This window comes from Colias croceus, chromosome 13, assembly GCF_905220415.1.
Source record: "Colias croceus chromosome 13, ilColCroc2.1".
NCBI lineage: Eukaryota > Metazoa > Arthropoda > Insecta > Lepidoptera > Pieridae > Colias > Colias croceus.
This window is the reverse complement of record NC_059549.1, coordinates 5,592,643-5,607,198: the sequence shown is the minus strand read 5'-3', so window position 1 is coordinate 5,607,198 and position 14,556 is coordinate 5,592,643. Positions and strand designations below refer to the sequence as shown.

At 32.2% G+C, this 14,556-nt stretch overlaps 1 protein-coding gene across 2 annotated transcripts; it reads right to left on the bottom strand.

Annotated features, from left to right (window-relative positions):
* Window positions 1-478: 478 nt before the first annotated feature.
* Window positions 479-11,478, bottom strand: LOC123696578 (ubiquinone biosynthesis O-methyltransferase, mitochondrial-like). 2 transcript variants are annotated; one of them, XM_045642851.1, is made up of 6 exons: window positions 11,354-11,478; window positions 4,271-4,415; window positions 2,817-2,931; window positions 2,237-2,362; window positions 900-1,170; window positions 479-626 (listed from the first exon to the last, which is right to left on the bottom strand). In XM_045642851.1, the coding sequence occupies exons 2-6, from the start codon at window positions 4,390-4,392 to the stop codon at window positions 511-513; spliced, it is 750 nt and encodes a 249-aa protein (XP_045498807.1). In that variant the 5' UTR covers window positions 4,393-4,415; window positions 11,354-11,478; the 3' UTR covers window positions 479-510. The 2 variants fall into 2 exon arrangements, with proteins under 2 accessions (XP_045498807.1, XP_045498808.1); XM_045642852.1 differs by lacking the exon at window positions 11,354-11,478 and adding an exon at window positions 5,171-5,225.
* Between the last annotated feature and the right edge of the window lie 3,078 nt (window positions 11,479-14,556).

Genomic DNA, 14,556 nt, shown 5'->3' with positions numbered 1-14,556 from the left:
CTCTGTTAGCTACCTACCACAATCGAGAGTTTCGTACACGAAATTATTCGGTGTCTCATCAAAATAAAGCTACAAACGGAAAATCAGCTTGATAGTAGTCACTTGCAAAAATGGGCGATGTATCCTGAACTATATTTTAATAAGGGTTGCACGTGGAATATCATTTTATTTTTGCAAAAAGTTATCTCAGAATCAAAAGGTTTTTCTGGCAATTTTAATTTTTAATAAGTATAAAAAAATGTGTAACTAACTAACTAAGTAATATAAATAGTAAATTTGTAATATAATTTTAATATTATCGGAAAGCCAGCCATATGACGCCATCATTTCAAAATGTATTTTCCATTTAGTCAAAAAACAAAAATACATCCCAACAACTGTTGTTCACTAAAGTCGATCGAAAGCGTTCGATCTTTAGCAAACTACAAAAAAGTAAAATTACAAGCAATAAATGTTTATTAGGTAATAAAACATACTATAAAATATCACATTTTTTATTATTTATTTAACTTATTCCAATTTTGTTGCCTCTAGCGCATACCACAGAGATTTGAAATACATCCATTGCCATTGGTGCAAAAAGGGCAAGTAAATTAAACCTCGGGTATTGTCCACCTTGCAGTTGTCTGAAACAAAAAGAAGTTTGTACTATGTATGTTGAAGAGTGTGTTTATTTATTAAACGCGATTAACTACTGCACCGATTTTAATTTTTCTTTTTTTGATACGTATGTTACCTGAATGCTAAATTAAAGCCGGGGCGGATATTTAGTACCTACTATATTATATATAGGTAGTATAGTAGCTACTAAATAAACTATAAGTACTATAATATATAGTCTATAGACTGAAATGTATAACAATGTTATTTTATGTTTAAAAATATCATTCAAGTCTTACTTTTCTCTAATATGCGTGAGACATCCTCAGGAGATATAAATTTCTCGTAATCGTGTAGTCCTTTAGCAACTACTTTTAGAACATTCTCAGCCAAATATATTCCTAAAAAGTACGCTATCCACGTCCGGTTTGGGGCAGTTACGAATATCTTTCCTCCAGCTTTGAGAGTTTCTACACATAACTTGAAAAATAATTCTTTATTGACCAAGTGGCTAATGACTTCTGATGCTACTATGGCATCGTAGTGATTTTGATGGGTAGGAGCATGTTCCTGAAAGAAAACAATATTATGTAATCAGTATATCGGTAACTAACTATTGCGATTTTAAGCTGAATATCTAATTACGTAGGTTGCAGTTTTTTACTTATCTCTTCGTTTGAGATAAAGGTATAGCAGATATATTTAAAAACCAATAAGACTGATAAGCTTGCATTAGGGAACAATATAATGCTACGGCCACACTACCGTCATATGCCAATAATTATTGCCACAACTTTAACAACACCTAGGTGTAACCACGACTTATGGCCATAATTCTACAATGCCAATCAATATGACAAATGGCGGTAGGCAATAGCTCCGGCGGCGGTATTCTTTCGCACATCAAAGAAGATGCGTATGCGGCCACACTACCGTTTGTCCAGTGTGCAATATGAGCTCACCGGCGACGCACGTATCGACCGACATGGAGTGGTCAAATGAAAAAGCGCTCGATGGCGCAAATTTTTGGAATTCTTCGAATTCTTCTCTTTGGGATCTTGGGGATACCCAACAGAAGAACTATAAACATCGCAGTGTACACAAGGATGCGTGGCGTCGGATCAAACAAAATTTATCATTTCCAAGTACAATAGATGATTTGAAAAAGAAAAAATCCTTTTTAAAAAGAAAGAATCCTTAAAGAAAGAATTATTACAGAAACCATATTACATATATATTAATTATTAACTAATATTTTTTTTGCTGCGGTAAATGCCAATAAACCGACATATCTAGGTAAACTGTAGTGTAACCACACCAGTTCATGCAGTAATTTAGACGGTAATTTAATGCCATAATTATTGCGGTAACAGCCCGGTAGACGGTAAGGTAGTGTGGCCGTAGCATAAAGAAATGCGTGCAGTTTCCATCTTCCGGTTTACAAATTCTGCTAAGGTCCTTATTTATGTAAATGCCCATCTTGCTCAGATGTGTTTCTACTTAATTGTACCTAATCAATAAGTACCCACGCGTATTTTTGTAAAATAGTATAATTTTTCGGGTTCAATTCCTTAAATATCTGCTTTATGTATTTGTTGATTATTAACTAATAACTTAACGATAGGCAATTATTTACCTCCAGTGTGGTGCAGTAATATGTTGGCTTGTTTGGTCCGAAATTCTTGCTGTGTTCTATGGCCAAATCTATGAGACTTTCACTTGGATCAATTCCCGTGACAATTGCTCCTAGTTTTGCTAATGGCTGTAATATTAAGTTACAATTTATATTTTCTGCTCAATAAAAAGTATCTACGCACTTGAAGTGCATAAAATCTAGGCATAGAAGATAAAGTATGAATATAAACATTTGAATAAGAACTAGTAGGTACCTAGGTAATTATAAATATTTCATTTTTTATAATGAAATAAACGTGTATGTTGCATCATAATTGTGATCTGCAATTTAAGAATTTGTTTGAGTTTTATGTACCTAGAAGTCTATTTTTACGCAGGTATGATGAAATACATCATATACCTACTATTAATATTATATAAAAAAAATTGTTTATTTCCATCGACATGGGCTCCGAAACGACTGAACCGTTTTGATAAATTCTTTGACAAGAAGAAAACTTCCTCATTCCTGCATAGGCTATAACTATTTATTTTATTTCGTTTATATGCCAGTTATTACTATAAAATATTTCTAAAAATACCTCTGACAGTATTCCACCTCCACAACCGATGTCCAATATTCTTATGTTAGCGAGCGGTAGGTCGTCGTTTATGATAGTCCTTGATGCTGTTATTCCATCAACAATGTATGGAATTCTGTGAAAAAAAATCTTTCTGTAATTTGTAATTATAAGAAGAAGTTAAATATCAAAGTTCGCTAAAGCGGGGTTTTGCTTTTTTTTGCCGAACGCTATTTTTATTAAAAAAATAGACTGCTTCTATTTTTTTTAAATTACCTAGGTACCTACCTATTTATTTTTCTTTTTATAATTGGTAGGTTCCTTAACTACCAAATAAAAAAATAAAATTGTGCCATATTGTCAATTTTGTGTTATTCTACTGACTCGCTACTCGCTACATTAATATCGCTAGGACCAATAGATTACAAACGAAAAATGTCGCAGAATTTCGGATAAATAATTTTAAGAGCGAATTAGGCATAATAGCCAATAGCCATAGGCGTGACATTTATAAAAAAATGTTTTCGAAGTAGGTATAGAGCCTATACCTTTACCAGTTTTTTCATTACGAGTTATTCAAGTTTTGCATAATTTTGGAATAGATGAGGATTTTCCTTATTTTTGTTAAACTAGAAAATATGTAAGTAACTAGGTACCTACCAACCTCGTAGTCTAAACTTATGATTTACTGGTAGTGGTATAATTGCTATAAGTAAATACCATTGAATTATTAATGGTGTTAGTTGTTACTTACATAATTGCATGGAAATAGAAATACATTCCAGCATAGGGTAAAGGTACTTTATTAATTACTATCAACCTTAGCTATCAAGCGTATAGTTATCATCACTACTTAATATAGGTATATAATACAAATAATTTAATAATTAGTGTCATAGTAAATCAATCGATAAATAGGTAATTGCTGAATGTTTTGATCGAAAAGAAAAATCAAAGATCAGGCGTTAAAAAACATTTTTATAGACACCTATGGGCTATGATCAAGGTCATTTTTTGGGGAAATCATATTTATTGAATTTTGTACTTGCAACGTACGATATAGGTAGATAGGTATTATGTTTCTAGACGTTTTTTTGAATACATATCGTAAATTTTTGCTTTTATTATCTATATTTTCAGTGGCTGAGTGTACATTTGTCTACAATAGGTTAATAAAAATTGTGATAAAAAATAATATGAGCGTCACGATTTTGTATTTTGCAGGACTGGAAAAAATACGTAGGTAGATATGTATAATAAGGATAAATAGAAAATTCGCTGCAAACATTTCCATTATGTTATCTAGAAGATACAGAATGTTTATATTCTTTGTTGCATTGGCCTGGTAACATGCAACAACATAACACTATAAACACCTATAAAGAACAACGAATTGCCTGTCTTTAACAAGATTAATGTATTTGTCTTTACCAAAAAATACAGATTATATAGTTTTTAATTGATATTGATTTTACCTTAGGTCGTTCATGCTATGAAGACAAGGCACAGAACCATTGGGCATCCACCAGTTATTCTTTAATTCGGAATGCCTCTCGATTTCTACCACATCAACAGTGGGACCAATTTTGTCACTCATTTTTTGATATTGTATTGTTTTGTCTGAAAAATAAACTTTGCTTTAATGTTAAAAATGTTTTATTTATTTATCTATATACAGGGTGTCCCACTATTGGTATACTTAGCGCGAAGGGACTTGTAGGTAGTTTTGCACAACAAAATTACGTCAAAAAATTTTTACTAAATTTTTCCTGAAAATCCATGTTTTCTATACCGCTTCTCTAATGTGAGCATTTTGTCTATAAAAACATAATCTTAACTCACGTGCGGGTGGCAAAAATGGGCGGGTTGCTTGTTAAGGGTGTACAGTGTACACATAGAGTTTTAAGAATTCGTCTTTTTGAAAAAAAAAGCGTCTGGAATTTTTTAAGTATTTTTTATGTACTCAGCGTATGCAAAACTATAACCTCCTTTGAGCTTAGTATACCAACAGTGGGACACCCTGTATATAGCAGTTACTTTTTTATTTCCCCAAAATATAATTCTGAAGATTAAACAGGAATTTGAGTTAATCTTATACCTATAATGAATTAAATTAGAATTTTATCGATTCTTTCTACTTTCTAGCATTAATGTTTCATAAAATAATATTGACTTTACAATATATTATCTGATATATTTACGTTAATTCATATATAGCTAGGTACTCTAAGAAAATACATTTTAAATGTATGTGAAAAATTATGTGGTCATTCATAATAATTTCAGATAATAGCTGAATAGATAACTAATACCAACTTTTGTGTAAGAGTTAAGTAGCGACACTATTAAATGATTGAAATTAAAATAATACGTACCCTTTCACACACTAGATTTGGTAGATATTTATTACGAAAAAGTTACTGTAAAGATGTAGTAACAAGTTATTACTGAGCCTTCACGTAAAAACAACGCGGGATATGGCAAGTGTTGAGGAAATAAATATACAATTTATACATAAGTAGCAAAACTCGCTTGGTTATAAAAAAATTAAAAAAGGTTTATAAATAAATACTTTGTTACAAATTACAATTCACTTCGATACTGTTTGAAGGTCATTGCGTTATATAAAGGGTTTAAAGAGCAACCTACAACATATAAGTAGTTAGGTAACAATATTTAACTGTATAAATTACTAGATAACATAATATTACTTACTTCTATACAAATACTTGATTGAATTTATGAAGTGAAAGTTCTATATATATGCGCGTTGAGTGTAAAATTTTTAGGTTGCGTCATGGCAATACCGTCACGTCATGGTTTAAGGTGACGATTTTGGTATCGTTGAATTTTACCAAAGAAGTTTCACTTCTGACACGTGTGCTCGGCACACACGCTCTTTTTTAACCGACTTCAAAAAAAGGAGGTTATCAAATGGGCCTGTATATTTTTTTTAAATGTAGATATGTACACCGATTAGGTACTCCGAGATTTCTGAACCGATTTACGTGATTTTTGTTTGATGCGGAATGGTGTCGAATTGGTCCCATAAAAATTTTATTCGGATAGGCCCAGTAGATTCGTAGAGTTTTTATTTTATGAGCATTTTTGTCTGATCTCGATGACTTAATTGAAAATTGAAATGTAGCAAGTAACTTTGATTCACTTCCCGGTAACCGTGAAATTTTGTATATGTATATAAATTGGATAGCGATCAAAAATTATCAGGACATAGAGCTTATTTGATGATGGAATCGGAAGGTGGCCATAGGAACTCAGTAATATATTGACTCAACTTTGTCGAGTTTGGGCTTGTTTTATTCGTGTTGAAAAATACACTAAAAAGTATTAAATAAAAATAACTACGTTAAAAACAACCGACTTCAAAAACGGAAAAGTAAAAAATAAAAAAGATTTGATATTACTTATTTAGATGTGCTATTTATAGGTTTTAAGTCGGTGCCAAGCACTAAGCACTTAGCACGGCCGACATCAAACCTTTTTAGTTTAACGTAGTTATTTTTATTATATAAATCCTGTCAGTCTCTCCGGCAGTCTCTGAATATTTTTACAGTTTTTATGTTAATAATAATAATTTTAATATAATGCCAATAATCAATTAGTAGATAGAAAGCAAGGCAGGCATACAGGCAGGCAGGCAGACAACGAATAGGTATATGGGATCTTTTTTCCTTTTCTGGTTCGAACCCTATAAACACGAAAACACGATGGTTTTTCGCAAATTGAATAAATGCTCTCAAGTTGAAAGTAAAATTATTACAGGTTCCAATTCCTAGGAGGTACATGTTAGATAATAAAGGTTTATACACAGGTTTATAATATGTAATCACTTGGGCTCCGTCTGAGTTTAATTGATATAAACGGGAAACAAATGTAGCTCACTTCTAAACAATGATGTAAATTTCTTCTAGTTAATATTAAACTTGCTTGCTCTGACATAAAAAAAAAAAACTTATTCCGTAGGATTAAAATTATTTCATTCGCCCGTTTTTAACCGTTCATAAAGACCAACACAGTATATAATTAACTAGCGGTCCGCCCCGGCTTCGCTCGTGGTACATAAGAACCATTTTCGTACTTCAATTAGTAATATAATAAAAAAAGAATTATCGAAATGGGTCCACCCGTTCACGCGTGACGCCGCGGCCGCGGCCGTGGCCAAGGAAAACGGGTTTCATTTTTATATTTAAAGATAACCATTTACTTATTCATACAAATCCTTATGGTAACAAAACAAAAATAACTATCTGCCTATGCCTGGTCTGTATCCTTTAAAAAAATACTTACTTCCTTCTTTAAAAAAATACAAATCAATATTCAATTGGTGTGTTATTTGTATAACTAGTTAGTCCATAATAATACCTAAAGCAGGATAACATCATAAAACACATAAAACAATTACTAAGAATTTAATTAGTTTGATTTATCTTGCAGTATTTTTTGTTTAGAGGTTAGAGCTTAGTTGCTTCTTAGCTTCTAAAACATACTAAAGCGTTTGGAAATAAACTCATCGCCACAAAAGGCCACAAATGTCTATGATGAAATAATAGAATAAATAGAAATGTTAGAAACTTTAAACACACTTTGTCATCCTCAAAAGCAAACAGATGAAAAGCTCCAGTTTTGAATTGAACAATTCGAGAAGCCCTTCTGGCTAACATCGAGAGACAAAAAAAAACAATTCAAAAAAACAAAAACAATTTAAAGGTCATTTTTGTTTTCATCTTTCTTCTAGAGGTAAGAATTAGCTCGGCAGCTAAATGTTTACTATAATTATAGATAAAATAAATTTTGTACAAATCACATTTTGTTTTATTTACTCTTATTTTTACAGGTGAGCGACTAGAGCAGGAATTGGTTCTCTTTCGAACATAAATATTTCGGTTCATCGTCTTTTTCAAGTAACAATAATAAATATTAAATAATAATTATTGAACACGTCCATAAATTTAGCCTTGACTGTTGTTTACATTATTATAGGCCAATCGAAAAATTATGTTTATATATTTAGGGCCGATTTTTCAATGCTTGGATAAAACTTATCCGTCCAATAAACTATCACACGATAATATTAAAATGTCGCGTAAACTGTCAAATACGGGCAATAGAATACGTTTTTAAAATGTTAGTTTTATACAATAAACGACGAATAAGTTATAAAATTTATTATTTTTTTAAGATTTATTTATTAACTAGCTTCCGCCCGCGACTCCGTCCGCGCGGATGTCGGTCTTTGCGTGGATGGTTTATTTCTCCATTTTGAGTAACTCGGACAATGACATCTTATAAATATCTATTGGACCCAAATACGGCTAGGTCTACAATAATACGCAACGTGTGTTCGCGGTACCTACTACAGAACAACGTCTATGGATAACTGAAAAATTGAGATTAATTTTTTTTCTACGTATTTTTCCAGGATAAAAAGTATCCTATTTTACGCCCAGGATAATAAGGTATAATTATACCAAGTTTCATCGAAATCGAACCGGTAGTTTTCACGTGATGTCTTCACATACAGACAGACAGACAGACAGACAGACAGACAAAAATTTTTTTAATCACGTATTTGGGTTTGGTATCGATCCAGTAACACCCCCTGCTAGTTATTTTTTCAATATTTTCAATGTACAGAATTGACCCTTCTACAGATTTATTATATGTATAGATGAGTAGTATAATATTATTAACTAGAGATTTTAAAATATGTATTATCTATACTACCCTTTTTATAGCACTAGTATATAATTAAGTACCTATGTATTACTTATTTTTATTAACGTTTAAATTTATTTTGTGCCTTCGCGTTCACGTTCAACATTCCGTGCCAACAGTGTTGCCTGGTAGAGATTGCTTTAAATCAATATAAGGCCGCCTTTTCGTACAATATGTGCCTTCGTATTGGTTTCTTTTTTTTGAATTATTGTATATTGTTTTTCTCTGTCTGGTATATATGTGCAATAAAGTATCTATAAATAAAATAAATAAATAAATAAATGATTTGTGAATGATGCGTTGTTTTTGTAAAATTCTTATTCTTGTTTTAACGTTTCAAATATTATGCACAATGCCTAAATTCCCAGGAATATAATTATAAATTGATGATGACTAGTCGATAAAATATTTTGTTGTGTCTCATAAGTATATTTACTATATATTATATAAAGCAATATACAGTGTGGAAATTTTCGATGGGCCCTGGAAGAAGGTACTTGAAATACTGAAGATAGATAATTTTGCTGAGAGGAAAGGAAACCCCCAGGGGCCATCGAAAATTTCCACAATGTACCTATATGAATATCTCGAATCTCCACTATATCCTCTATATCCAGTGAGGTTATCCATTAATTACACACCTCCCTGTAAAGTAGTTGACATTCCTATATTATCTGACAAATATTGGTATAAGTCTAACCAAGAGTCTAACTAACATTTTGCTTTTGTAGTTAAAATTCCCTATAAATTATAATGCCATTAACGGAGAATTTTACTATTTTTTTATAAATTATAAAAATTAAAGTAAAATAAAACATATCTGTCAAAAAATCAATAAAATATCTCAAGAAATGAAAAAGAGGACATAAGTTGCCCTTGAATAATAATTTTGTTACACGTGGCGCTAGCGCTACATCGTGTGACGTCACGACACCTTCTTGACGCGCAGAGTTCATAGGTTTTGTACTTTATTTGTAAAATACTATTTATTATGTTTATTTTCCGAAAGTAGGAGTTAAAAAAATACTTAATAGGTATTTTATTGTTCGTATGTGCAAGAGCACAATAGTAAAAAAGCCCGAAAATTTTATTTTTTCGTGTACCAAATAAAATAAATATATATAAAATAATTAAGAATGCATGACGAAATTATTTTCTGTCGTGAGTCAACCGACGCGGGCACCATGCCTCAGGCGTGCAAAAAGCTGTGCATCTATTAATTTAGTGGATACTAAGATAAAATCATGAAATTATTGTAGTCACCAGTCCTTGATAAGGTAATAATAATATAAAATAGTTCTATAATATAAAAATGAATCGCAAAATGTGTTGGTAAGCGCATAACTCGAGAGCGGTTGAACCAATTTCGATAATTCTTTTTTTATAATATTCCTTAAAGAACGAGGATGGTTCTTATGGAGGGAAAACGTAAATTATGTACCACGGGCGAAGCCAGGGCGGACCGCTAGTTTTGCTGATCGCTTAAATTGGGTTGAAATCGTGAGTAAAGAAGTCAGTTTACTTAAGGGGGGTTAGGCGGTCAGCGAAAATTCAGCTATTCGGGCCTGAGGTAAGCGGTGAGGGGGTCCGCGTTTAGTATGGAATCAACGTGCTCGAAACTAAAAATCGTAAGCGCCATTCACATTTTTATCAAAAAGTGAATGAAAATATTTAGTATTTTCTAAATCTAAAACAGTCACGAAATCGAGAAGGTAAATGCCTATGTACTTGTGATTTTATACGAATTATTATCGTAAAATACGGTTGTAATGAGCATTTATATGATATTTTAGAGGTAACTTCAGGATTTTTTTTTATCGAGCAAAATTTTTCCAATCGTGTTTTGGAAACAGTCATCCCATCACACATACGTTCTGTAATACATATTAGAAATTTCAGTGCGAAAAAATTTCAATATTTTCAATTATAGCTCATAGAAAACAGTCCATTTTTACGTGTTCACCTACTAAGGGCCCTTAAGGAAATGTATTAAAAACGTTGGGAAATGTACAAAACCTGGCAATCCTTATCAGGATAATAAAATAAATTTATGAAATTATTGTGTTGTCACTGGTCCTTGATATGTGTACAAAATATGGATGAAATCCGTCGGTTAAAAGTGGGTCAAAATCAAGTCGAAAAGAGTCGGTTACATACAAACATACAGGTGAAGCTAATAAAGCGTGTTAAAAAACAAAGGATTTATAATATCCTAAAAAAATTAACAGCATGCTGTGCCTGTGTGGAAGATTTAAAAAAAAAAATGTGTGCGTGTACTAGAGTACAAACGTAAGATGTGAAAATTCTGTATGACCTTATCTTTCAAAAAATAATTTACTATATTTTATGCATTTATGCAACTTTACAGAAATACGTTGAGTCACGCGTGGTAGGGATAAGAAAAAGATGGCGCGTAACGGAAAAATGTCACGCGTAACGAAAAAATGTTACACAAAATTTTTTTCCAACCCCGATAAAAAAGTTTCACTTCAAAAAAACACGTGATTATTTACTGCCGGAAGTTGATTATAATTGTAATTTTTTGATTTTTTTCCAATAAATTATTGTTACTTTTTATTGTACATATTTTTTCCATATTTTGGTTTTTTCAGTCCATTTTATATTTACATATTTCGAAATTTTTAACACATATTTATCCTATAGCCCTAGACTAATAACCCTTATAACCAGCTGTGAATCACAATAAATCATTTGAATTTGAAATTTGAAAAGTAAAAACTTAAATGTATAAAAAGTAACTATTTATTAGTTAAGTAGCCTCAAACAAAAAAAATATATATATATATCTAATATCTACTCACATAAAATCCAAACGCGTGCGCTCCTGAGTTACTGAGACACAAGAATGACACGATAATTACATAACTTCTTTGTATCTACCTATGGTATCTACTCACCAAAATTATATACAAATTTACCTTATCGCGAGTGGAAAAAAAAAAGTTGAACTTAAGCCTGAGTTGTCAATATGAATATAATTATCCCCTGCCCTGAATTCTATTGTTTATAATGCGCACAGTAATGAGTAAGGTAAATGAGTAATCAATAACATTAACAATAATAAACTTTATTTCCAAAATATAAGATGCATAGAAATTGAAAACCCTTAGGATACTTGTTCCCACACTAGGATTCCCTGTGTCGTGGGAACAAGTATCTTCCTATTCTTCTTCCTAATAAAATAAAGTATCATATTAAAAATCTTCTATACAAAACAATTTTTTTTATTACTTAATCTTTATATTATATAAAAAAGAATCCCAAAATGTGTTGGTAAGCGCATAACTTGAGAACGGCTGAACCGATTTCGATAATTATTTTTTTATTATATTCCTTGAAGTACGAGGATGGTTCTTATGTAGAGAAAACGTAAATATGTACCACGGGCGAAGCCGGGGCGGACCGCTAGTAACAATATAAATTCGTTAAAATATATAAATTCATGCTAACTACTATAATTAAACTCAATGCAAACTTAAACATGCGAGTGTGTGTTCATGTGTGGTGTGTGGTGAATTATATCGGACGATATCAGGTGTGTGTGTGTGTTTGTGTGTGTGTACATAAATATTGTAAACAATTTTCTAGTTGTCTCATGTTTCCAATTTCAAAAACTCTTCAGTCTGAAACACTCTGAAATCTGAATATAGTCAAGGCCTTGCATCCATACTTTTTTAAAATACATATTTAATTTAATGTCGATTTTAGTATATAAGTAAGGACCCAGGAAAAAGAAGAACTTATGAGCAAAATAGGTAAGAGCTTTCCATGTCTACTTTCCGGATTATATTTATGGTTCTAGCAGCTGACTTGTGAAATTTTAAAATGAGCGCCATTAAAAATAGCTTCTGTACACTAAGTTGAAAGATTTTTAGGTACAATTGTTTTGTTGGGAATCGGAAGGGCTTTTTATATGCCACTTTAATTACCACCCTTTGTGCCCTTTCCACCCTCAGCAGTATGGTTTTACAAGCTGCACCCCATGCACATATTCTATAACACAGAATAGACTGACACAGCGCTGTGTACACAATACGTACCTATCGTTTCTGTACCAGCCACATTTCATGAGTTTGCGAACTCTGGAGCTTAGGGCACGTGCTTGGCTCTCCCATGTTAGTTTCCTGTCAATTATGATACCGAGATATTTGATTTCATCTACTATTTGGAGGTTAGGGCACGAGCATAGTGGTGTTCCTACTTTCCAGTGATGGATGGTAAACCTCATATCTACCACAGGTGCCGTTTTTTGTGTTGTATGAAAACAAACAACTTTTGTTTTGTCGGTATTCAGGGTAAGTATGTTACTTTGCAGCCAACTTGCCATTATTTGAAGACCTGCTTGGGCTACATCAACTTAATTACTGCTGCTGTTTACTATAGGGTAATTAGATTTTAACACTTTAATCTTTCGGTAATGGGCAAGTAAAACAATAGCGAGAAATTCGACCCAGTAGGTTAGGTTAGGTTTGAACTGCACCCTGCAACCCAGAACCGACTCGCTATTGTTTTACTTGCCCATTACAGAAAGATTTAAGTGTTAAAATCTTTTCAGTACGTTGGTTAAAACCATAGAAATCTAAATAACAAGACACTAGAAGTCGTAAGCGCGCGTGACATTGTCGCCGCTCAGATGGTGACCATACCACAAGTGCGTTCGTCGCTGTTCAGTTGGTTTAGAGACGTGCGTGTGTAAACATGGTGTGTTTCAGCATTTCCCATTGTGGAAATACTTCCACAAGTTGTAATTATACTAATAAAGGAATAACATTTCATCGGTAAATATTTTTTTTTTAGAAATAATGCCGTTTTTCCTTAAAATTAAAATATTTACAAGTATTACGAGTTTCACCATAGTAATCGAAATAACAATGAATGACACAGCCGACCATTCTTATTATCACGTTTAACACAAATTTCAACCTTATTTCTATGAGTTTATGTTCAAAGTTACATCTATTGAAAATTGACAACCTCTATCTCTGCCGAATTTTTTCGTATTGGAGCAAAAAGAAACAAAATGTCTCATATACTTAGGGGTGTTATTCTAAAATAAACCGTAAATTCGTGCGTTAGGATACATATTCAAAAGCTTAATTTAATATTTAAGTTAGTTTTCACTAAAATCAAGCTGTCCAATAAAAGGCATAGTTTACTTGTGTGTACTGTTTAGCTATCGGTTTAAATGTGTTGATTTTGGCGACAGCAATTTTCATACGAATTATGACATTATAGCACTTCTATGTGTCTTGTTATTTAGATTTCTATGGTTAAAACCTATATTGACTGAATGTCTGCTCTTTAAATCAGTTAATAAGGTTATTGACTAAGGGTGCCGGTCAATATCCTTATTAACTGATTTTATCAGATAAAATCAGTCAATAAGGGTATTAACCGATCGGTAATAAGGACGCGGGCGTCATCAGGTCACCGCAGGCCCTATCGGATGCGACGGTTCCCATGGCCTGTTGGTCTGGCCTGGCGCGGTCTGATCTGTGAGAAATCAAGCCGTGGGAATCCGCCTTTACCCACAACATGTTTTGCATATTCATAAAAAATACACATTGTATATTGATTTATAGATTGCAAGTTGATGTAATTATTGATAATATACAAGATAGATAAAAGGTCTATTCGTAGATATTTTTTCAAAATTAGTGTAACAAGTAGTTAACTAAGGATGTTCCTTATAAGTCGAAAGACTGGAAGTCATAATTTTGTGTTGATATATCAATTTATGTATTTTTGTATCATTTACATACCTATTATATACTCACATTTTCTTAATAGCTACTAGGTATAGCAAATACCAACCTTACCATTTTATAACAATATTACAATGACCTATTATACTAGTAGACGCGGCATACGCCAACATCATTGCACTAAAAAACAGCGTAATTAATACATACCTACTTACTAACGCATTATCACCAATACAGTTGTTCTCTCTTTCACTCTCACGCATGAGACATAATACATGTCTCACTCATGTACTTCGTAA